Source organism: Hyperoodon ampullatus (genome assembly GCF_949752795.1).
Source record: "Hyperoodon ampullatus genome assembly, chromosome: 15".
In the NCBI taxonomy this organism is placed as follows: domain Eukaryota; kingdom Metazoa; phylum Chordata; class Mammalia; order Artiodactyla; family Ziphiidae; genus Hyperoodon; species Hyperoodon ampullatus.
Genome location: NC_136928.1, coordinates 48,646,195 through 48,670,567, shown reverse-complemented (window position 1 = coordinate 48,670,567; position 24,373 = coordinate 48,646,195). Strand labels below are relative to the sequence as shown.

At 42.9% G+C, this 24,373-nt stretch overlaps 1 protein-coding gene across 2 annotated transcripts in view; it reads right to left on the bottom strand.

The window, feature by feature from the left end:
- The window catches only part of FSHR (follicle stimulating hormone receptor), a gene marked incomplete at both ends in the record, with an annotated part of 170,976 nt that overhangs the window by 32,027 nt on the left and 114,576 nt on the right, over positions 1-24,373 (bottom strand). For both annotated transcript variants that reach the window (XM_079720561.1, XM_079720562.1), the window contains 2 exons: positions 20,783-20,857; positions 23,278-23,352. In XM_079720561.1, the coding sequence (XP_079576687.1) occupies positions 20,783-20,857; positions 23,278-23,352 (150 nt within the window). The remainder of the gene's footprint in view (positions 1-20,782; positions 20,858-23,277; positions 23,353-24,373) is intronic.

Below are 24,373 nucleotides of genomic sequence, written 5' to 3'. Positions count from 1 at the left end.
GTTTAACTTTATTAGAAACTGCCAAACTGTTTTCCAAAGTGGCTGTACCATTTTGCACTCTCACTAGCAATGATGAGAGTTCTAGTGGCTCAACATCCTTTGGTTATTTTAAAAAGTATATTCTTTGAATATAAAAGTAATACATATGTATTATGAAACTTATGGAAAATATGGAAACATCTACAGCAGACAGTAAAAATCACTTCTAGTTTCACTACCCAGAGATAGCTTCTGTTAACATTTGGAGTTTGAAGTTTCTAACCAAAACAGATAACTTTCATGATTGCTGTCCATCACCTCTGAGATTCTACTCAGAGAAGTTCCAACAGAAACATTGCCATAACTAAATATCTGATAGCTTGACAGAGGCTTATTCTACATTTGTTATATAATCATATCTAGCCTTCTACTATTTTTAGATCTCTTCCCATGGGTCTGTGCAGTATTCTTTTAATGAGACATCAAAGCAAGGACCATACTTAATATTCTTTGGCAATCTGTACTGCTGGTGCAGATTGGGAATACAGTATGTGCTCATAAAATATTAGGTTAATTGGTTATTGGTTCTAAAACATTTCTTGCTTCTGTCACAGAGAATGTATTAAAACCCTTATGCAGTTAATTTACTTGTCAGGTATCACGGCTACTTGGAGTAATTAATCTTAAACAGAGGCAAGGAGGTCTGGAGGCCAGGAATCAGGAGAATGTATATGCCAGCTCTGGCATGAACTAGACGCAAGCCATTTCATCTTTCCAGACTGGAAAGGCTGTGGAGTGTGTGAACATCAAGGTAGATATTATATCAGACACCGCTGAGCCCTGCTTCACATCCTCTTGCTCCATCTTTTACTCTAGCGGTTACCGTAGCAACCAGCTACATATGGATTTAACTTAGCAGACACTGGCCCTCAGTTATACTGGGTATCCCTCATTCTGTATCCTCGGCTCCTCTACCACCTCTGAGGGGGACGCTTATGGGAACCTGCTCAACTATTTTGAGGCATGGGGCAGATTGGGAGCTACAAGGGAGTTAGCACCCCATAGGGCAACTCTTCTAGTGGTGAACTCTTCCACTCCTTGGGTGAACAACTCTTAATGTATTCTAAATGACAGCTTAGATGGGCTCTAGCATAATTGGGCCTTGATTTCCTGGTGGCAGTCAACCAATAATACATTCTTGAGTTGCCTTTCCCTCATTCCTTCTTTTCTTCTTAGTCATCGAATCTCTTTTCTCCAGTTTGAATGTAAAATAAAATACTCACTTGTTAAGTCCTTGTTCAGACATATTTTGGATCACCTAGACTGAGACAGGTACTAACTTGCACTGAATTTCACGTTTTACATAGACTCACTGACGGTTGCCATTTGCCTTTACTCCAAATCTGTCTCCACTTGCAGCCCAGCCTTGTTTCTCTTCCTTCTTTTACAGTAAAGTTTCTAGAAAGAGTTGTCTGTGCACGCTATCTTCATTTTCTCATGTTCTATTCCTCTTTAATTTGTTGAGGATGCTCCAATTTGTTTTCGTTCTATACCTCTCCACTGAAACTGCTTTCGTCATGCCCCAAATCTACCAACCCATAAACAATGAATCTAATGAACAATTTAAATTCTCATTTTTTAGACCTTTCAGGAGAATTCAGTACTCTCTGCCAGACTGTCTCTTCTATTAGTTTCTGTCCAATCACACTTTTCTATTATTCTGCCTCTTTCTTTGTTACTCCTTTTAAGTTTTTCGTTGTTGATGCCCCCTCCTCTAGACGTACTCGGAGCCTTCTGCCTTTTTTCTCTATAGTCTTGCTGGGAAGGTCTCATTTCCCATGGCTTCAAGTAGTATCAATATGATGATGACTCCTAGATTTATACTTGACTTCTGACCTCTCTAGTTTATCCTAATTAAAGTTTACTTCACATATCCTCTTCTGAATGTCTCATTGACATAACAAACTAAACTAGTTCCCACCATCACTTTCACAAAACTGCTCCTTCTCAATTCTTCCTCATAAACAGCACTCCCATCTATCAATTATTTGTTAGAAATGTGACATTAAACTTGGCTTCGTCACCCTCATTCCCCAACATCCAGTCCATCTCAACATCCTCTTAGATTCCATTTCCATACAATTTCTTCCATCTCGACTGACACCATTCTAGAACAAGCCACCATCATCTTTCCCCTAGATTTCTGCGATAGTCTCCTCCTTTCCACACATTTAATGTTGTCTTTTCAAACCCATTCTCCATACAGTACACAGAGCATTCTTTTAAAAAATGTAAATAAGATGGCATTAGTCCTCTGCTTTTCTTTAGTTGTTTCCTACAGTAAAATTTATACTCCTTCCTACTTACACTTGAACCCTCAACTCATGCCATTCACCCAATTCACTTCAGCACCAGTGGCTTTCTTTCATTTCTTCAGATGCGCTAAGTTCTTCCCTGTTTCCAGGCATTTGCACATGCTCTATCTGGAAGGCTCACCACCCACACTTCACCTGGCCAACCTCAACTCATCCTTCAGGATTGAGTTACAAATGTCATTTCTTCAGAGAAGAGCTCCCTGATTGCCAGTCTAAATTAAGGTTCCGATTTATTCCCAGTATAATCATATTCCTTTTTAGCACTTTTCCCTTATTAGCACTCATCAAGATTCTCAACTGTATATTATCTTGTGTTAATGTGTCTATTCAACGTCTGTCTCTTCAACCAGATTGTGAACGACATGATGATGGAAATCATGTTTCTTCTGAAAACTCAACGTTTTCACAGTGGTTAGTGCATGTAAAGTGCTTGATGTGTATCAGGCCAGGCAGTGTGTTATGTGCTGTCAAGAGATGAGCACAAAAAAGGAATCATTCACTAGCTGTGTTCATCACACCTAACTGATTTGACATTATATGGATAACAACTTGGCTCTCTTTCTGTTAGTGAATGAGTAAGAATTTTATATAATTGAAGGAGGGAAGAATTTATGATTGTCAATGAGAAGAGTACAAGTACATTAATATCAATAGTATGAGCTCCCAAAGCCACTATACTTATGGGACATCTATAAGTGTTTGTAGATGCACACTGAAATTTTTGGTCTTTATAGAAAAGAAAACACACAGCAAAAATGGCTAAGATTATTCCAGTAGTTCTGAGTTTAAGGCACTTAAAAAGATCTAGTGACCATCTAGTGAGATGGATTATTGGTGATTACTCTATAGCTGAAACTCTCCATAACCCCAAGGTAACTCAGGAAATGGAGTTCGGATGAATAATTAGTTTCCAATTCATTTTTCCCCTCTGATCAATAAATTCATGTCTGTTGGAGGCTGGAAGTGGGTAATCAGCTAGGAGCTCTATGTCTCAATGGGTTTGCTTTGGTCATATGACTGTTTGCTGTGAAATTATTTTGATTCACTCAACTGCAGTTTATCTTCAAGAACAGGTAAAGGCCTGAGGGCCAAATGTCAGCAAATTTAAATTCTGCAAATGGATCTTCTAAAGAAAGGTAACTGGCTCACAGTCCTCTCTAGTCAACAGCTGGCTTTACATTCTGAGCTGGTGTTAGCACCTTTCATGCCTAACTGTCACCAGTCTTGAGGTTACAATGACGAAAATGGGTACTTTGCCTGCCAGGATGAACTTAGTGAGGTCCCTTCAATTGGTGGGAACCAGTCCCACTATGTCCTGCCCCCTAACTAGATAATATACTTGCTTTCATGAACAGTTGACCCCAAAGCTCTAAGGCTCATTGTCCTAAACATCATTAGTGTTTTCATGAATCTTCAATGGGGCTGGTGGGTTGTTTTTTCTTAAATTTATAGTGTGTGTGTGCTCACTTGTTTTGCATTGGACTATAAATCTTCTCTTCATACAACCCATCCAAGAGAGGACACCAAAGACCATGCCCAAACCACCAAAGACCCATGTATTCAGGGTTTGCAGGTGAATTGAGGAGTTAAGACTAGTATAGTGGAAATACTCAGACAGGTCAAGTGCTAAAATCTATGTTACTGACTGTGAGTGTCTTAAGAGTTCAGGGAAGGGGAGAGCAATATGGGTTGGATTAGTCAAGGAAGGAGAGCAAACCAGATTTCTGAGAGAGTATAAAGCTTACTGGCCTGAACTAGGGAAGTGAGTGTATGTCGCTTAGACCACAGGAGGTTTGTAGGAGGTGGGACACAGAGGAAAAGAGGATGGAGAGGGAAGGAGGAGGCAGTATCTCAAGAACCTTTAAGACCAGGTAAAAAAGTGTGGACTTGATGCCTAAGTGTTTAGAAGCCACTCTGAGTTGCTGTAATGGGAAGTAAGAAGACTTGGGGACTCCCTGAGCAGAGGTGGCCCATATTTTCACCATCCCATAACCCTGACTTCACAGTAGTGGTCAGGACAAACCAATGGGTAGTTATTGAGAACCTACTGCATAACCCACTGAACTGACAAAAGTCAGGTAGAACAGCATATCACTCTCCATCACACATGCTAACCAAGAATGCAATTCTTTATCTCTGTTCCACTCAGAATCCACTGTGGCAGGGAATGCTGGATTCTGAGACGGTGCGAACCAGTTTTCTTTTAGTTTGTGAACTGAGGCAGAAACAGATTCCATACCATGGCCTTAATGGCCCACTGAGATATTTTAGGCAAATTTGATTTAAGAATGCGACGCTGCCAGTTGTGTGTCTTGGTTAGGGGTTTATTATTTTTGCCAAAGCACATTTCCTAGAAACCAAGACTGAGGGTTTGAACTTGAACTCCTTTTTCCATCTTCTAATTGATTTCCCATGATATAAGCTTTGTTTGCACCTAATTTAAGTCTTTGTCTTCCTTATTTTTTACATTTTTAATTACATTTTTCTGTCTCTTAGATAAAATGTACTTCTTCCTTCTGACCACTCTGGGAGAAGTTAGTTATCCAATGATACATAAGAAGGAGAAGAGTGGACTACACTTAATTAATATATGAGAAGCCTCCTTACCTTTTGAGGCTCACTGATATTGAGTTTTCTCTTAACTGTAGATCCTTATTGACTGGGAATTTGCATCTCTACATACACCATTAGAAAAGATGCTAACATATACTTTCCAAATCATTAAATAAAGATTTGATTAGGTGTAAAATCACGTAAACTTGGAGTTAGATGGGAGTGTGTGTAATAAGCTGTAGTTCAATGAAAAGGGCCTTAGCCTTAAGATGAGGGACCCCAGATTTAAGTGCTTTCTCTCTCACTAGTTGGATGGTGCTGAACAGTTCACTTACATTTTCAGAGCCTCGGTTTCTCTTTCTGTAAAATGATCTTGGGTAAGGAATTACCTGAGACAGTGGGAGAGCCTTGTTTCCTGCCTCCCCAGTCTCATGTCTTCAAAGCTGGAAATATTTAACTCATATTCAGATCAAACTTGCCTCAGTCTCCATGGAAACCAGACTCCTTAGCAATCAGGGGGAATTTAATGAGCCTGAAGGCAAGATTTTGAAGATCTCAGCCTTATTAGCCTGGCTGCAGATTCTGTTTTGACCTAATATTCTGGTTAAACCATCGGGCTCTGGTCCTATTGTCAGATAGGATGAATAGCATAGCTTTAAACTAGCAGCTCTGTTGCTAGAGGATCTGGGTTCAAGTCCTGACTGTACCACTTTTTAAGCTGTACGGCCTTAAGGAGGTAGTTGAAGTCTGTAGGACTCAGATCCTTTATCTTTTACTCAGGGAAATAAGATTTACCTAACAGGAAACCTTAGCACTGTGTCCAGGCACTGTTATTGGTCATGGTCCAGTCATATTCCATTGCTATAACTGAGACCTTGTCTGATTTCCTGGTTTCCCTAGAACCTGGGCCATGCCTTGCTTTCCCCCAGTTCTCTTGGGCACTGAGATGCTGTTTCCGTATCTGGGTCCTTGTTGTCCTTGTGGACCTCCATGATGCCTGGGCAGGCTGGTCTGTTATCTGCTGCCTGAGGCTCTCTGTGCCCTGTTGGAACCACTGGAAGCCACAGCTGAACTTCCCAGATTCCTCCTTCCCCCTTTCTCTAATTTCCTCCTTCTTCTTTGGACAAACCTGCCTGGATAAACCTTCTTGCCTGTCAGATTCTGTTTAGTGTCTGGGTCCTGATCATACTATTACCTAGAGGCTTGTTGGTCGTCTCGAGGAAAATTACTACAAAGAGTTGACAAAATGGAAGATGACTTACAAATTAAAAGAAAATACGAGTGTTCCAATTGGTTGAGTTTTTCTGTGATGACAAATGACTATCAGAAATAATGTTACAGAGCAGATATTTTCAAATTAGACATATTTGATTTATCTCTTTAAGGGAAAGGTGATGTATTAATAATGAGGAAGAATACAACAGCATTTCAAAGGAAAGAATTTGGGGAAAAATGGAAATTAATTTATTGCTGAAAATGATGCATGTCATCAGTTATGAAACCTCTCATATTGCATATTTTAAAAACAAGGATATGCAATTTTCTAACTTGTTTATATTTTTTCACTGGGTTTTGAACACTTTGATTAGAAACATAAAAATACAACATCATTCAGGTTTGTAGGAACATCTGATTGGCATTAGGGAAGAAAATTTACTAGCTGAATTTCATAAAAATATTTGCATGAAAGAGTAGGATTGAACATGGAGTCTGGGTGACTCAGAGTGCAGCTATATTTGCTTTAGTGAGGTTTTGTTCTCAGCTTTGACAGCCATTGAAATCTATTATTGAAATGACCTGTGAATTGCTTTTCTGAGTGTTAAACTAAGGATTAAAAAATAATGAAACAGGGGCTTCCCTGGTGGCGCAGTGGTTGGGAGTCCGCCTGCCGATGCAGGGGATGCGGGTTTGTGCCCCGGTCTGGGAATATCCCACGTGCCACGGAGCGGCTGGGCCTGTGGCCGCTGGGCCTGCGCGTCCAGAACCTGTGCTCTGCGGCAGGAGAGGCCGCAGCAGTGAGAGGCCCGCGTATCGCAAAAAAAATTTAAAAAAAAATAAATAAATAATGAAGCACATCCTATGGTATTGCTTCCTCTAAAATATTGTTATTATAATTAGAGCAAACTAGGCTTATTGTGCATATAAAATGGTATATAATAAGGCAAGGTGCACATGTAAAACATATGATTTATTCACCTTTATTTCATACTTTAAAATATAATTTTTGTGTATATTTTGTAATGCACACAAACATTAATACTGCATTATATATGTATCTACTTTATAAATAAACTTATTTGGGGATATAGGTTTTTTGTTGTTGTTTTTTAGTGTTTTTTTAGCTGATGGGGTGAAGAATCAAGACCGTATTGTTCACTATGTAGGATATTTTGCTTGGGAAGAGAAGCCTGTGATTCTGAAGAGCTTCCAGGTGGAAATAGTAATAGGATTGTGCTGTGTTGCTTGGGAAAGTAGGTGTAGGATTAATAATAATAATGGTCAACATTTATTCAACACTTCCTATGTACCAGGTACCACACCAAGCACTTAACATTGATTATTTTATTTATTCCTCTCCTCTACCTTAGGAGGTGGGTATCATTACCATCCTCATATCAGAGTGGAGGAGGCTTAGCCGAGAGGTCCAATCACTTTCACAAAGACACACATAAGGGGGCAGAGCTAGAGGTTGAATCCACATCTTTCTGACTCTAAAGTTTGTGCTCCTACTGTGATCAGACCAAAGAATGAATTGTACTGCAAAGCACTTGGTTCCCTACCTCTGGAAATGTGTCTCTGTGGCTGGGTTTCTTCATGAGGGCTATGATATTGTTATTTATGATACAAAATATATATTTGGTCTCCATTCCCCTTCCTGGCATAGACCTTCTGGGTGGGGAGCATGGTGGGCTTGGAGAGGCATAGAAGCTCTGAATCCTTTCCCCATACCTTGCCCTATGCATCTCTTCCATTTGTCTGTTCCTAAGTTGTATCCTTTTATAATAAGCTGGTAATCTAGTAAGCAAAATGTTTCCCTGCATTCTGTGAGCCTCTCTAGCAAATTAACCAAACTCAAAGAGGGGTCATTGGAACCTCCAATCTATAGCTGTTTGGTCAGGAGCACAGGTGACAACCTGGACTTGGAATTGGTGCCTGAAGGGGGACAATCTTATAGGACTGAGCCTTAAATCTGTGGGATCTAATGCTGTATCCAGGTAGATAGTGTCACAGTTAAATTGTAGGGCACCCAGCTGGTGTCTGAGAATTGCTTGGATGTGTGAGGGGAAACCCCACACATTGGAACTGGGTGTAGAATTGGAAAGGGGAGTTGAACTCTGTGACCTCTAAGGTGACTTCCAACTTAGATACTTGGAGCATTTCTCCATAAATGCTGTTTCCAAAGGTTATAAATGCGTTGCTTACAAACGAAAGGCCACAGTCATCAAATAAGTCTAGGAAGTGCTGGATTAATAAGGTTAAACTGTTTCTTTCCTGCAGGATTCTCAGAGCCTTTACCACAATATTATTCATTGTAAATGCCCAAGAGGAGGAAGTAGTGCGCTGTCTTTCCCCAAACATATTGACCCTGGATTCTTCCTTTATTGTAGAGTATCTCCTGAGTTTGGTGTTTCCTAGTTCAACCTTGGAAGCCCTGCTAGAAGCTAGAGTATTTATGCTGATTTATGCTAATTCTCCAAAAATGCTGTTACCATTTAGAACATGGTTGGCAAACTCTCTCTTAGACAGAGTGTTCTATAGGTCAGCCCTCTGTATTCCTCTACCATGATATAAATCAGAAAGTTTACAGAACCACACTGGTGAAAAGGCACACTCTGTCAAATGAACTTTGATCCAATTTCTCCCGGCATTTCAGGCATTTTAGGATGGGCCCCTGTAGGGGACAACCTAAAGAGGGAAGGTAAGAGACTCTGAATAACTCCCCTGCAGCTGTACAGGGTCTGTCAGTCACAGGATCAGATTCCTACTCCTAGCCCAACAATTAACCTCTCTACTACACACCGTCTGGGTAAGAAGAAATCATGTTCTCTGATGGCAAAATGAATCAAAGGAGGACTAAACTGAAGAGAAAGCTTTGACAAAATGGGGCTGAATGTAGAAAAAAACAAAGTTTGTGATGGGTTACTGAGCAGCTCTCACTTTGTTGTTATTTGTCCTTTCAATTCGGAGCCTGCTACACGATGCCTTCGTGGCTAGGGCAGGTCTCAGTGTAACAGGATGTCAGAGTTGGAGTTTTTCCTGAGATGCCGAGGTATGAGACATGCTATAGTCCAGGTTTCTAGAAACCAGTTACACAACTCTTAACCTCTCGTGCGCAGTGGGCATGAGAACGGTGTAGGAACCTTGTGAGGAGGTTTCCTGGAGATGCCTGAGAATCTGCCCTTCCCAGCCCCCCGCCGTGGGGAAGGGTGGGAGCTGTTGTTGTGTCACTTAGGTTGAGAGAAGGACTTTAAGAAAACCACGTGGCAACTTTCATCACTGTCTCCTCCTGCTTGGGGACACAGTGGCCAGTGTCTGACTTGGGCCCGGGTGAGATGTTGCCTAACGTGGCAATAGACCAGAGGACTGGTACTTGGGAAGTAACTGAAGTCCTAGGAACCGATTACACAGGTCACAGTTCTGACCCAGACTTCTAGGAAGAAAAGACTGGAAAATCGCCTTATCTTATATTTGTGTAGCTCAAGTGACTGACAGAGTTATTTCATGTTACCTCATTTGACTTTACTGTGAGTTTCTAAGGTGAATATAATTATGATTCCAGTCTTACAGATAAGGCAGGCAACACTCATAGAGGGTAAATGAATCACCCAAATTTCTAAGCTCAAACCAGAAAGAATCATAGTTAATACTTTCCAATTACCTTACCACATGTCAGGCACCATCATACAGGCCTTGCCTGTGCAGAGTCACTTATTCCTGCCCACAACTCCATGAAGAAGATACTATTATTAGCTCCATTTTCTAGATAAGGAAACTGAGGCTTAGAGAGTTTCAGTTAACTTGTTTGCTAACAAGTGGAAGAAATGGGGTCGGAACCTGGGCCCTCGGGCTCCCACCCCTCTTGGTGATCTTCTTGCCATGATACCACACTGGCTACATAAGGACTTTTAAAACCTAAATATCTCTCCAAGTTAGATTCACTGCTAACAGAGTGTTCCTAAGAGGTAATCTTTTGGGACCTTATTGGATGCCGATGTATGAATAACTTTAATCAGACTACCAATCTGTAGCAAGCAGTTACTTTTAAATTACATAGGGGAGTCGCAGAAGAGTTAATATTTTAAACAGTTTGCACACCCTTCCCCACAGCTCATTTCAAGCATTAATTATTTAGAAAGCTATTTCTTAGGTACACTTCAACATAGCCACGTAGATGATCACAAGTTCCAAATGGCAAACAGGAATCAGGTGTCACTCTTGCGCTCAGAACACTGGGTACGTTGACATTGGCTTCACCCACACTCTGCACCTTCCCAGCCGCGGAGCCCTGGAAAGCGGGGAGAACCGGGATCGAGTCAGACACTCCTGGCCTCAGATCTCAGTTCTGCCAACTACAGGATCTCTGAGTTTCAAATTCCTCATTTATAAATTGGGCAAAATACACACCTCACTGTTTTGGAAGGTTGGAAGATGAGTTGTGAGAACAAAATACCTAGTTTAGGGTCTGCCATCTAGTAGATGTTCAATTAGTATCAGTTTCCCTGTCTCTCCTGCTCCAAGATCCTTTCTTAATCCCATTTTGGGAATTAGGGCAATTCAGTCAGCATCTCTGAACCTCAAGGTTCCCATCTGTGAAATGGAACCATCAGTAAATATCTCAGAGGGCTTTTGTAAGACTATGTAAATTAATATAAAGTGAAAGTGCTTTCTAAATTGTGATTTCTGTGTCCCACCCCGTATCTGCCAGCAGTGCCCTGTCCAATCAGCAGTGCTTGCACTTGTTTGCCATTTTGAACTTTGAAAGAGTCCCCGCACCATGACTCATCTTCTTCCTTCCTTTCTCTTCCTTACAACTTTTGAAGGAGATGGGGCTGTCCCTTTCCTCTCCATCTTACATGAGGCCCAGAGAGGTCTCGTTACTTGTTTACACAAGCAGGACCACGGCTGGAGCCTGAGCATGTGGCTCTCTCATAAAGAGAAGAGCTTTACCTTGGTGTCCAGGCGGCTCCGGTGGTTTGGCCCTTGTCCAGAGAGACTGTGGTGGGTGAGCTTTGTGAGGGAGGCTGCCTAATTTTATCTTTGAATCCCAACTGGTGGGGGAGGAGCTCAGCCCCTCTTGAACTAGACATTATTTGTGGGGTGTTTGCTGTTGGTGACCTCATGATTAAACCGCAGCAGAACATTTTTGTAATGTCTGCTGGGGATGAAAATATTCTTCCTTAGACCATTTGTCACTGCAGTGTTCACGCTCTGTAATGCCCCAAGATACTTCTCTAAAAACAGCAGCTGCTTCCCTTCCACTACCCAAACAGAAAGATTCAAATCCAGGCCCACATTTTCATTAAGGACCTACTGTGTGCAGACCCTTCTGTAGAAGCTCAGAGATGAGCTAGATGCGGCCTTTGCTCTGGATTAGAGGTCAGTTGAATCAGGTGATGCCCACTCCTGCCACCTCACTGCTCCCCAGTCTTGAACCAGGTGATCTGACTGGCCGAGGAGCCTCCTGGAATGCCTTCCTCCTGTAGCCATGCCCACGGGAAGACAACATCTTCCCAGATGGACAAGCCAGGGGTTTGGGAGCAGTGGGGCCATGTGGCTAGAAGACGCCTGTGTTCTTAGCTGACAACCTAAGAGCACACACTGTGAAAGATAAAGCAGATGAGATGAATGAGGGCAGCAAGGAACAAATGGGTCCCTCAACAAGCATTCCAGAGTGAGGCGAGAACCAGATGCGCAAGAGGTCTGGCGTGAGCGATCACAGCCAGTGTTCTCTAAAAGGAGAAATAAATAGCTGAACGCCTTTTTTGTGTGCCACGTACTGGGGGTGTGGCCGTGAAGACAACCTGGTCCCCATCCTGGAGGAGCACGCAGTCTGGTAACCAGAGCTGACTGCATGACGCCCTCCCTCTCTCACCGTCCTGCCCACCCCCTGTTGCCCACGGCACTGCCCAACCTCCCCTGGCCCATCTCTGCTTCCAGGGGCTGCCCCATCCCTACAGAGCCGGTAGCTGACAGTTCTTGTGTTAGCTCCAATATCTTAATATGTGGCCTCTCCCAGGGATAATTGCAAATCTAAAAGGGTCAGAAAGGACCAAAATACCCTTGAAACCTTCCTCTGTTGAATTGAGGCTGCAGTGGTGGAAGAAGAGACAGCAGTTTATTTTGCACGGAGGTGGGGCTTCACTTGATGCCCTTCAGATTCTCGCCAGCTCAGCTGTCTCTCCTTCTGTGCCTGGGGCCAGCCCTGCCAGGGATTTGCCCTCCCAGGCCAGCTCCAATGGCTGCTGGGTGTTGTCTGCCTCTTAAGCCTGATGCCACATCCAGTACCTCTCAGGCTCCGCTAAGGCTGGCTGTGCTCGTTTTGTAAGGGCCCGAAGTGGCAGGGCTCATTCTGCGAGTCCCCTTTAGCTTAAGAAGCAGAGCTTCTGTTGTGCTTAATTTAAGAGTAATTTACAGCTGGTTTAAGTGTTTGATGCCTCTGAAGGATCTCAGCATTTAAAGGGTCTCCTTGAATCCTGGGGAAGAGGAGCCTGATCTGGGAAGCAGAGTGGTCTGCAGGAGGCTGGATTTTCCTGTCCTATAGAGGGACTTTCTCCTTCCCTACAGGGCCCTTTGTGCTGGATCTGAACATGCTGAGCTCAGGACAGGACAGTGACTCTGGGATCCCCAGATTTGTGAAGAACACAATTTAGACACCAAGCACCTGAGGGCTACGAGAGATCTAAGAGGAATGTAGAGTCCCTTTTCCTCTTTCATTAGCCTCTTGAAGCATATTTTATGATTTCCATTTTGTAGGTGAAGAAACCGAGACTTGAAGAGATCAGCCCATCACTGTCTGGGGGGATGTGGAGGTGATATTAGCAAGGAGGAAGAGGGCAGGGCTGAGCTTCATGCAGCTAATCGGAGACGTGTTTCTCTCTGAACCCTCTCTAGGCTGGTCTTTACATCTGATTTCTGGTGATGACAGAGACAGGTCTTATTTCAGAATTAACGAGGTGAGGATATACCTACCTCATAAGAGGTATCTCCTGTGAAAATATAATCCAGAGACTGCAAGCGGCTGGAGTAGGTGGTCACCTACATGCTATTTGAGTGGATCCTGTTGGACTTTCCTACCCTCTCAGAAGCCCCACGCCTGGGAGTCTATCATTATCAATTCTTGGGTTTCACATTGCCTTTTCCAGGCTCCTTTTTAAAAAATATGCCACTTCCCTTGGGAAGAAGACTATCAAGATCTGAACATACTGATGTGAATTGATACATGCAGTAATTGCCTTGCTGATGGAGAAGGCCTGAACTTCTTGGTGGAGAAAGCACTGAACAGGTCAGAGGAATGAAGAGCAGAGGTTAGCAGTATGAAAATGTCACCATTGTTACAAGCAGGCCCCAAGACAAGAGGAAGTTCTTGCTCTCCTGGGGCTGACATGCTCAGGCTGAAATCTCATGCTGAACTTCAGTGTTCACAAGGAAAATCTGGCTATCTTCTCCTGCAGTTGACAATGGCAGGCAAAGTTGGCTCTGCTAGACAGATTACTGATAAAAGAAGCAATTGTATAATTTCCATTGTGCCCAGACATCCCTGTAGCCATGACAACATCCTTAGACATTTACAACACTGACAGCTAGGGAGATGGCTAATAATTTCTTCCCAATACTCACAGCCACTGTGTAAGATGACTTCTGGCCCAGACTGAATTCTTGATGAGTGCTGTCTGCAGGGTGATTCTGTGTGGGAGTCACTAGGGGGAAGGGAGGCTTTGGGGGTTACTAGAGGTGAGTGGGCAAAAATCAGTGCATTCACTTGGGTCGTCCGACCTAGAGGGAAATCATATGCCAGTGGTTCAGTTTTGGAAATGTGTCCCCCATTGAACCATGCCTTTCTATTCCTCCAGGTGCCACCATTACTGTACTCCTGCATTATGGCAACTAGTCCTTAGCAGGTCTCCCTTGAGTATAGTCTATACCCTGTTACCTGTCAATCTACAGTCCAAATCATTGTCATCCTGTCACTCTGCTGCTTAAGAAGCTCTTTTTCTAAAAGCAATTGAAGTATAGTTGATTTACAATGCTGTGTTAGTTTCAGGTGTACAGCAAAGTGATTCACTTATACACATAGGTATCTATCCTTTTTCAGATTCTTTTCCCTTATAGGTCATTACAAAATATTGAGTAGAGTTCCCTGTGCTATACAGTAGGTCCTTGTTGGTAAGACTCTCTTATAGCTTCTTCTCTGCTACTCAACTCCTCGCTTAAATTTAGTTTTCCAATCTCACCAAGCCCAATCCATCCTGATATAGTCAAACCCCTTCTCAGTGTACACCTTCTTTTTATTGAGACTCAGTATCTCGTCATCCTCTGCCTATTCCATGGCCCTTTTATGTTCTATGCATTTACTCACCTCTTTCTTTCACAGAAAATTCCTTCTTTTCTGTCTTTCTAAATTTTATTCATCCCCCAAGTTGCAGCTAAATTCTCCCTACCTTGAAAGAAGCTTTCTTTGACTAATCCAACCCAAGGCATTGGATCAGTCCTCTTATCTATGGCCAGTGCCACACAGCTTGAAAGATGTATTATATTCAGGGGTTAATGAATGATAGTCTTTTCTCCCCAGAAGACTGAGCTCCTTGTTTTGGGAGCTGTCTGTAGACGACTCCTTCATCTCTCACAAGGCCATCCCCTCTATCCTTTCTCGACCACCCTTTTTAAACCATCACTCTACTTTCCCTGCTTTATTTTTCTTCATATCACTATCCCCACTGACATTGTACAACATCATTTGTCTTTTCAATTAGAATGTAAGTTCCATAAGGGCAGAGGCTTCGTCTGTCTTGTCATCTTTTGTACACCCAAGAAACATCACAGTAAAGCCTGGGATATAGTATGGCCTCAATACATGATTGTTGAATGATTGGCTGAATGAATGAGTCCTTGCTGACTGGCTACTTCACATCCAAAATGATGGAGGAGGAATGGGAAGGCACCGATCCTTTCTACTGTGCACGTGGCTGCAGTAACTTTGAAAAATGAACCCAAGTATGGCTCTTTCCCTCCCACCACAGAGAACCAAATGTTACTGAACATCAAAAGTATCGGAACAGTCCACAGGGACATTGCACATTCCTGTCCGAAGAGCTCTGTGACCAGGGAGTCCAGGCATGGCCAGCTGGCTTCTGTAATTGCTCGTACTTTTACTGCCCTGCTTACTCCTTGGATCGTTGTGAGGTTCAAAGGCAATGAAGTATGATAAAAAGAGTTAAATTGTAAATCAACAGAAAAATAGGAAGCATTAGCCAACCAGTTGGTTGGTGGGGATGACATGAGGTATTGTGGACCACTAGTATTGAAAATGAGCGAAAGGAGGGGTTAGGATTATGCAGGATTATGTAATTTCACTCGTTTGGAGGGACCTTTCTGGATTTGTCAGGAGTTTGGTAAGAAGGATGCCTTTTACTTTTGAGAAACACAAATGATATATTTTCATGTGTGAATGCTGATCAGTGGGTTCTGTCCAAAAGAAACAAGGCCTTCAAAACCTTAGAAATATTGGAAGGGGAAAGAGATATCACCACCACCAACACATCATCATCATCGTCATCAGATTAATCCTTACAAGACTCTCAGAGATAGGTATTCTTTTTTTTTTTTCTTTTTCTTTTTTTTTGCAGAGGAGAGAACTGAGATACATAGAGATGGAGTCCCTTACACAGGCTCCCTTAGCTAGTAAATGATAGAGTCAGGAATTTAATAAGAATTGCTAACATGTATTGAGAATTTTTAAAATGTCAGTCATTCTTTTCAGTACTTCATTTAATACAATGCAAAGATGCAGGCAATGTTATTCCTCATTTATAGAAAGGAAAACTGAGACCTAGAGAAGTTAAGCCAGTTACCCAAGGTCACACAACTAAGAAGGGCAGGAACCGAGACCTGAGCCCAGCCCGATGGCCCTGGAGCCTCTGTGCTTCCTTGTTATTCTGTGCCGCCTCCTGAATCCCTGTCCTCTGTCCCTTTTGCCATGCGATGTCCAACAAACGGCTTAACTTTTATAACCAAAGAAGCTACTTTCAGCACTCCTACCAAAACAAATGAAAGAGAGGAACGCAGAAAAGAGAGAGAGGGACTTAGGGGGAGGGGTGGGGGAAGAAACAGCCAGAACTGCTGAGGTGAGTCCCAGTGAAGACTCTCCTGGAATCATCCCTGGCTGGAGAAAGCAGATGGCGTGGCTGCCATGAACAGCCCCCTAAGAAGCTCTAAGAGTCCCCCACGTGAGAGGAAGACAGTTGTCAGCTGAGGGTGTGGGCCCACCCAGCTGTGTGAAGGGTTTGCCAGGATGGAATTATGGTTTATTGAGTAGCAAAGAGCAACATCCAGCTGCCTAAGAATTACACTGACAGGATGCAAAGGCAAGAGAATATTGTGTAAACCTTATTTACAGATCAATAGATAATCTTTCATATGCAAAAGGTCAGCTCCAGGAAGGCAGAGTGGTAAAGAAAGAAATACTGCTTGCAAATACAATATTGACTTGAAAAAATCCACCCAGATGAATCCTCTGATGTATATTCTTCTAGTCAAAGTACATTTCTTTATTCATGAGTTTTTCCCCCCCTAACCATTTCAGGTTCCTCAGTGAAGGATGAAGGGAATAATGGAGAACGCTGATTTCTAGTTGTCTTGAATTCTGTGCCATCAAATGATCAGCGTGAAATGGAATCAACGCTGAGAATTTCAGAATAACATTTCTAAGTGTGTGTGTGTGTGTATGCAGCGCTTAGGGTTCTCAAGTCAAATGACAACTCACCCCTACCCCTTGTAATTTCCTGCTCTGCTGGCTGTGATGATAAACATTTAACCTGGCTTAAGGAAATAAACAACTACTCCATCCTACCGGTCCCTTCTGGATTCCTTCATCCATTTTGTGTTTCTTCTTTGCCTTGAAACAAGTAGTTCATCATTCCCAAGAATATATGAAATCGTTGCCACCCACCTCTACCTGGCTGCTGGATTGTGAAGCTGTTCATGACCGCTGCTCAGACACAAATAAGAATGGAAAAAGAAGGAAGCTTAACTGGGCTTTTTTCCCATGAAATCATCTTTTAAATTAGAAGACCAACTCTGAATTTAGGTAATTCCTCTTAGCAGTTTGGAAAACACTTCAAAGGACGACGGTCTGAGAAACCTGAATAGATGTCTTGCTGGTAGAGTGTTTTTGGAGTGAAAAGTTGCTCTAGTTCCCAGGGTCACCCTGTGCTGCATCCCGGGAGGAGTGTGCAGCTGGGAAAAGTCCACCCTGGGCAATAAGTCCAAAGGCTTAAGTTGGACGGCTCTTCATCCCAACTTCCTGATGGGGATCAGCATGGCAGTGGATGTGAAAGGACTTCATACTCTGTAGGATTATGTAAGTATATATATTTTTCAGAGCCATCGAGGAGGATCATTTAACAGTGACACACTTCCTCTAAACTGCTTACAAGTTCTTTTCTTTCTCCAGTTAGAAAGCATGTTTCAGGTACTCTGAGAACGATAACCTCCTCTTAGGAACAGATGTGGCTCGAAGTGGTCACCTCCAGCTTTGTCTGGACTTGATGGGGGAGCCAGGTGTGCCTGAGGATTACTGAACACCTCAAAATGAGAAAAGGACACAAAGGGGAGGCTGGACTTGATGACACGGATTTCCAGAGTCAAAGTCGGAGATTTGTCCCCTCTGTTCTGCCAGAGTTCCCCCTTCGGTCTAGGGCTGTGCCTTCCATGCCCACATCCTCCCAAGTTCCTCCCCAGCGCTCATCCCCTAGAGGGAGGGCTGAGGGTCCTTATTAATAAGAACAAATGGTGCTGGCCACAAGGTGCGGGCTAACATTAGGCTCAAATGCTGGAGCTCTTGATTTCAAACTTTGCAGTGATTGCCCATCCCTTGGTCACGTGCTCCCAGTCCCCCATTCTCAGACCTGCTGTTATCATCATAGCTGTGGAATGTGTGAGTGAGGGGGTCCCTTTCTTCTTGAATCTCTCCTCTGCAGGAGCGCTGCTCATGAGCCACACGTGACAGTCTGTGAATAGGGCTGTCCCTTTGCATATCCTAACGTGCTTTTGTTCTGCTATGGAAGGCTCTGTGGCCGCCCCTATTCCACTCAGACTTTTTCTAAGAGGAAGGGGAGAGGAGGAGGAAGGGAAGAATGGCAATTGGAAGGGAAAGAAAAAAGAGGAAGGGGTGAAGGAAACCACCTGGGTAATAGGTAGTTTTAATAAATTTAGATTTATATAGTTCTTTATGGTTTATACACTAAAAACAACTTGCAAACTGTTTCTACAGGCATAATCTTATTTAGTTTTTTACAACCACCCAATTTACAGATAAGGAGGCTTAGAGAAGGTAATGGTTATCTAGCTAATGAATAACAGCATCCCATCTGGAATCCAGTCCTTCTGACATCATATATAGTTTTTTCTTTTTCTTTTCTATACTGCTCCATTAAATGTAAAGGCATGTCCCAAAGTCCTTTTTTTTTTTTTTTTTAAACTCATGCCAAACACTCTGGGTGAAAGCTGAAGGTCTTAGGGGCCACCATAACTCTGTATTAAACCCTTATTGGACTTTTTCTGAGGGTGGACCTGTAGATTTTGACTGGTTGGCCAGAGAGAGTATCCTACAAATACTTAGTACATTTATTAATGTTTTTGAGCAGTTTGTAGTTTACAGTATATTTTCACATGTAAACCTCACTTGAGAGTCCTATAAGCTATGTACCTCTCAGGAATCCAGTGATTGGCCCAAGAGTAAATGGTGGAGTCACGATGAGGTCCTAGATTTTTTTTTAATCCTAAGGCCCATGCCTTTTCTGTTACCTCAGATTTCCTTCACTGCTATGTACCTAACCCAGGTTAGATTCTGCGGAGAGTATAGCAAAGTCCATTTAGAGAGCCACGGCTCCTGAGTCAGTCATAACCCTGACCTCTGAGCATGAGTGGCTACATAATTTGTGAGGTGCAGTGCAAAATGAAAATGCAGGGCTCCTCGTTCAAAGCTGTTTAAGTGTTTCAAGATGGCGACAGCAGAGTATTATACCTGGGGTGAGGCCCTCTGAGCATGGGTGCCTTTAGAGCATGGAGCCCCGTGAGACGGCCCTGGTTGCCTGCCAGTGAAGCTGGTTCTGCCTCTGACATGAACTCAGGAGTGGAAGACCTTGTTTCTCTCTCAGATCCTTTCTGGGGCTCCTATCAGAGAGCAGAAGTTCCAGGTTGTAGGGAATTTGTTCTGTTAAATCTTTTATTCCCTCAGTCAGCCTCCATTCAGTGAGCTAAACCACAGTGGCCCAGTGTTCCTTATTTTACTTGCTAACTCCAGGTCTCCTGGATCAAAAGTTAGGGACAGTCATAATATCACTAGTAGCTAATCTTTATTGAGCATTTACTATGATGTCACAGGAACTGTGCAAAACTTTTTACATGCTTTAAATTGATTGCAAAGATGGCCTCAATTCCCTATCCTTCCCTGTATCCACACACCTTGTCTTGTGACTTTGCAGCTTTTTCCACCAAGTAGTGGAGTCTGCTTCTCCACTTCTTGAACCTCGGCTGGTCCCATGAATTGCTTTGGCTAATAAAATTCAACAGAAGAAATGGTGTGCGAATTCAGGGTTTTAGGTCTCAAGAGGCTTGCAAGCTTACTCTCTCTCTTGGAACCCCAGGACAGCCATGTGAACAGGCCTGTGTGAGTTGGCTAGAAATGAACACCACTTGGTGGAGAGCTGTCATCCCAAACCGAGACCACCCAGAGCAGCCAGCACCTACTTCACCTGCCAACTAACTTCAAATAGGTGAGTGAGCTTAGCTGAGGCCAGGCCAACAGAGTCCAGCTCAGCAGAACCATTCCACCGATCAACTCACAGACAGGTAAAAATGATACATCGTTGTTGCTTAAAAACTGTCTTTTGGGGGTAGGTGGTTATGCATTATTATTATGTTAATAGATAACAGATACACATTCATCATGATTTCCATTCTCTTGACAAGGAAACAGGCTTTAAGAGGTTAAATTCTTGCCTGTGATCAGTAGCTAATAAATGGGTCCAGAAAGTTTGACTCCATAGGTCAAATTCTTATCTGTTATTTTGTGGGGCCCCATCACAGCACTCTGGGCTCTGACAAGCCCTCAGCTAATCTGAAAGCTGTTTGAGTGGAAGAAGCCGTGTTTTTGCAAATGGAGGCAAGCCCAAGGGATAAAGCTCAAACACCAGGAATCTCTCTGCTGATAAAAATACCTGTCTATTATTAACCAAAACTTTTAATATAAAACACTGTAATCTATCAAAGAAAAAAATGCTTAAATGCAGAACAAGAGAGACGATGTCTTTAAGGTTACAAGTTAAGGTCACAAGCTAAATGCTAGCAGAAATTTTGGCTGTATCTCATTAACACTAAATTATGACTGAGTTCTGCAAGAGGTCCTTGTGACAATCCCATTAATGCAAATGGCATTCCTTATGATGTCTGTTTTTGTAAATGAAAACAAAAATGCAATTATGTCAGTGGAATTCACTCATTAAACTAAACTAAAATCCACCAGCAAGTGTCTCCCCACTTCCACTTCTGCCCCACATCTTTGATTAAAAGCAGTTGTTCCCCAGAGTTGCAAAAGGATATTTTGCTAAAAATATGAGTGCACAATTTGATCATAGAGCGGGCACAGGAGTTCTTACAGATATCGGAGGTTGGGAAGGTTCTGGAAGGCATCAGGGTCGATGTATAGCAGGTTGTTGGCCTTTTCAATTCTACTGTAAAAGAGGAAAGAACATGCACGTGACCTCAACAGTAAGGAATGCTATGGTGTTTTTCACATTATGCAAAGAGTATGTTAATGTCATTCACCCATCCATCCATCTATTCATCCATCCATCGTTTCAACAAAAATTGAGCATACATGCGGTGTCTTTTACTATAGTAAACTGTGCAAACAAAATATTAACCCTGCCCCATATAACTCTCACCACTGAAGTCTTCCTGGAACCTATTCATCAGAGACAAACAAAGCGCTGACTGGGTGAGTCGTTTTCACTGAGCACAGTTGAGTCTTTAACCATTAAGGATCTCCCAGGATCTGAGGAGGCTAAGAGGGTAGGGTGGAGACTAATGCGGGGAAACTTTTGTCTGGTTGGGAGACAAGAGAGAAGGGCATGAAAAACAACAAAAGAGGGTGGGAAGGAAAAAGGCTGAAGAGCCAAAGGAGATTAGAGAAAAGGAGAGTGAAGGGGCAAAGGAAAACAAAGACTGGGGGAAAACCAGTGGGCGTCTCTGGCTTTCACTGTGCAGTCCCAGCAGACAGCAGCTGGGAATGTGCCAGTGAGTCCCCTCACGCTGCAAACTGAGGCTGCTCTCTCACAGCTCATGGGAAGTGATGGCTTCTGCCCCAGGTTGACCTGCGCTGTGTCCTGATCTGGACACAGTGCAGTTCTGGAGGTGGGCATGTTCACATTTGGATTCCGACGGAGAGAGGCTGCCCTTTCCCCATCTTGCTAGATCAATGTATATTTGCAGAGATGCTCTGTGTTAATTACTTCCTCCGTGTTTCATTAGCTTTAATGTTGCAGTAACCTGTAGCTACCCAAATCCAAGTACCAGGTAATTAATCATTTTAAGTACAGTCAGTGCTACATGGGGGTGAGCACCTCTCCATGCAGGGAAGAGATGAAAGAGCCATCCCATTAACTCCACTGCCCGTTGAAGAGCATAGAGGGACGCCTGCTTGACCTTGCCCAGAAGGCCAGCTGCCCTTTGGTTCATTTCTCTGATATTCTCTGTGGGTTCTGAGACCCTGGTCAGATCTCTTTTCCCAACTAGGGTAAGGAAAGGCCAAGCAGAGTGAGAAGAAGGAAGGAGCACGAGGGCAATGGGGGGAGGGAGGGAAGGCGTCAGTTGCAGAGGCTTAATGACAACGAGGAAGAATGAGAGTGGGATGCGGAGTAGAAGAAAAGGGGAGGAGGTCTGCCAAAATGGACAGACTGTCATTCCTAAACAAATTCATATGGATGGATGGATGCATATATGAATTATGCATGTGGGGGGGGTATGTATATATGCTAACAAGTTTTCAAAAAGATAAGAAAGAGGCAGGAGATTTATGTTCAAGTCCTTATCCTGCTGTGGATTTGGCTGGGTGACCAGACAAACCTCACAACTTCTCGCTGTCTTTCTTTCCTCGCCTGTAAAATTAGGAAAGTGGGTCACTGGCTTTCCTAACTGTGTTCCATGAGAATTTTGTGAGATATTAATCAATGCTTCACAGAGAAACCTTTCCAATGACATTAGCTGAGAAACTCTTAATACGATATCCTTCTTGGAGATTCCAAGTGTATACTCGCATATTACAGGCTCTGAGTTTTCCTATAGCAAGTGAATCTGTCCAACTTAACCTTATTTGACCATAGACTTTTTTCCTTTTTTGGAGCACTTAATAATTTTCCAAGTGTTTAATGATACACAGAATATACTTTGGAAGATTTTGCACCAGATTGTCTGTGAAGTCTCTTCGGGCTTTGATAACCTGTGGTAATTAGAGACTGGTATGAAACAGAGGTGTGAGTATTGGCATGTATGTAAAACTAGAATGTCAGCAAGAGGAAGTAAACTTGGTTGGAGTAGTAAAGAGGCCAAGGATTGTTATGGTCTTACTGTATGCCGGTTGATGTGTTAGATCTATTTAACATTTATCATCTCATTTATTCATCACAGTGATCCTGTGAGGCATGCAATTTTATTATTCTCACTTACAGATAAGAAAACTAAGTCTTAGCATGATTTTGTATCTTGGCCAAGGTTTCATGGTGGGTATATGGAGTCAAACTAAGACTGCCCATCTTCAGCTACATCATGGGGGATTTATTCTGGGCTTTGACTGTGGAATAAATTTGAAGGAGAGGATGAGGTAGACGTACTTGCAGTCACAGAGCTAGATTCTTGAGTCTACTACACAAGAAATTCTGGGAGGGAAGAAGCAGGATAAGACCAAGCTCTGGAATGGGACCTGGATCACCAGGCAGAGACACATGACAGTGCCTTTTGGACTGACTTTGACATCTTAAAATGAAATTCTAGGGGTCTGAGGGCAGAGCAGAGCCAGGGCCTCCCAGGAATATAAGTGAACTTTAAAGCTATGGCCAAGAACAGCCATGAGCAAACCCCACAGGTTCTTGCTTACATTTCATGTAGTTTGGGCAGGTTGGAGAACACATTTGCCTCTATCGCTTCCAAGACATCATTCTGTGAGATCTCTCTGCAAAGAAAGAAATATAATTCAAGTCAGTTCAGTTACCCTCCAGAAGTGGATTTAGAGCTCAGCATAGAACCTTGTGCCTACAATGATTCACGAGACACACAAAACTCTGTTCCTGCTCACAAAAAAGTCAGCTGTAATGATGAGGCAAAGCTAACAAATAAGATGGTAACACTTGCAGAACAATGAGAGAATAAACCCAAGGCAATGATTCAGGTCAGAGGTTATTCAGTCTACAAATGTAGCAACTGAGGCCCAGAGAGGGAAAGAAACTTGATTAAAGATATTTAGGGAATATGTGGGATGAGAACAAACTTTAAATTCCCTATAGACCAGGGGTCAGCAACCGTCTTCTACAGGACCAGGCAGTAATTTTTTTTTCTTTTTTGGCTTTGTGGATCATTTGGTCTCTGTTGCAACCACTCAGTTGATAATTGTCGTGTGAAAGCGGTCATAGATATCATGTACATCAATGAGCATGCCTCTGTTCCAGTAAAACTTTATTCATAAAAACAGGCGGCAGGCTGGATTTTGTGTCATGGGCCGTAGTAGTTCAGTGACCCTGCCCTAGACCATGGAGGCAAGTTCTTCATTCTGCTAATCTGGCTTTGGGAGATGAGAACGTCAATTCAGTCTCTTTTAAAGAAACTTCCATGCCATTACCCAAGCGGCGTTTGTTATTCCAGGACCTTTGGCATTAATGTTGTCTTGGCCTAAAATCCCCAGAAAAGATCCTTCAGATCCCAGCCTATTTCCTCCTGGAGTAATTTGAGGGGAGTGGAGGATGAAGTCCCCTCTGCAGAAGCCCAGAGCTTGTGAGGAGAGAAGGGTGGCTTAATGAGTTAATGTTTATAAAGTGGCTCAAAGGTGAAACACGATATTATTAGGCCCCTGAGGAAGACTCTCATGCAGTTTTTTTTTTTTTTTACAACTTTATTGGAGTATAATTGCTTCACAATGGTGTGTTAGTTTCTGCTTTATAACAAAGTGAATCAGTTATACATATACATATGTTCCCATA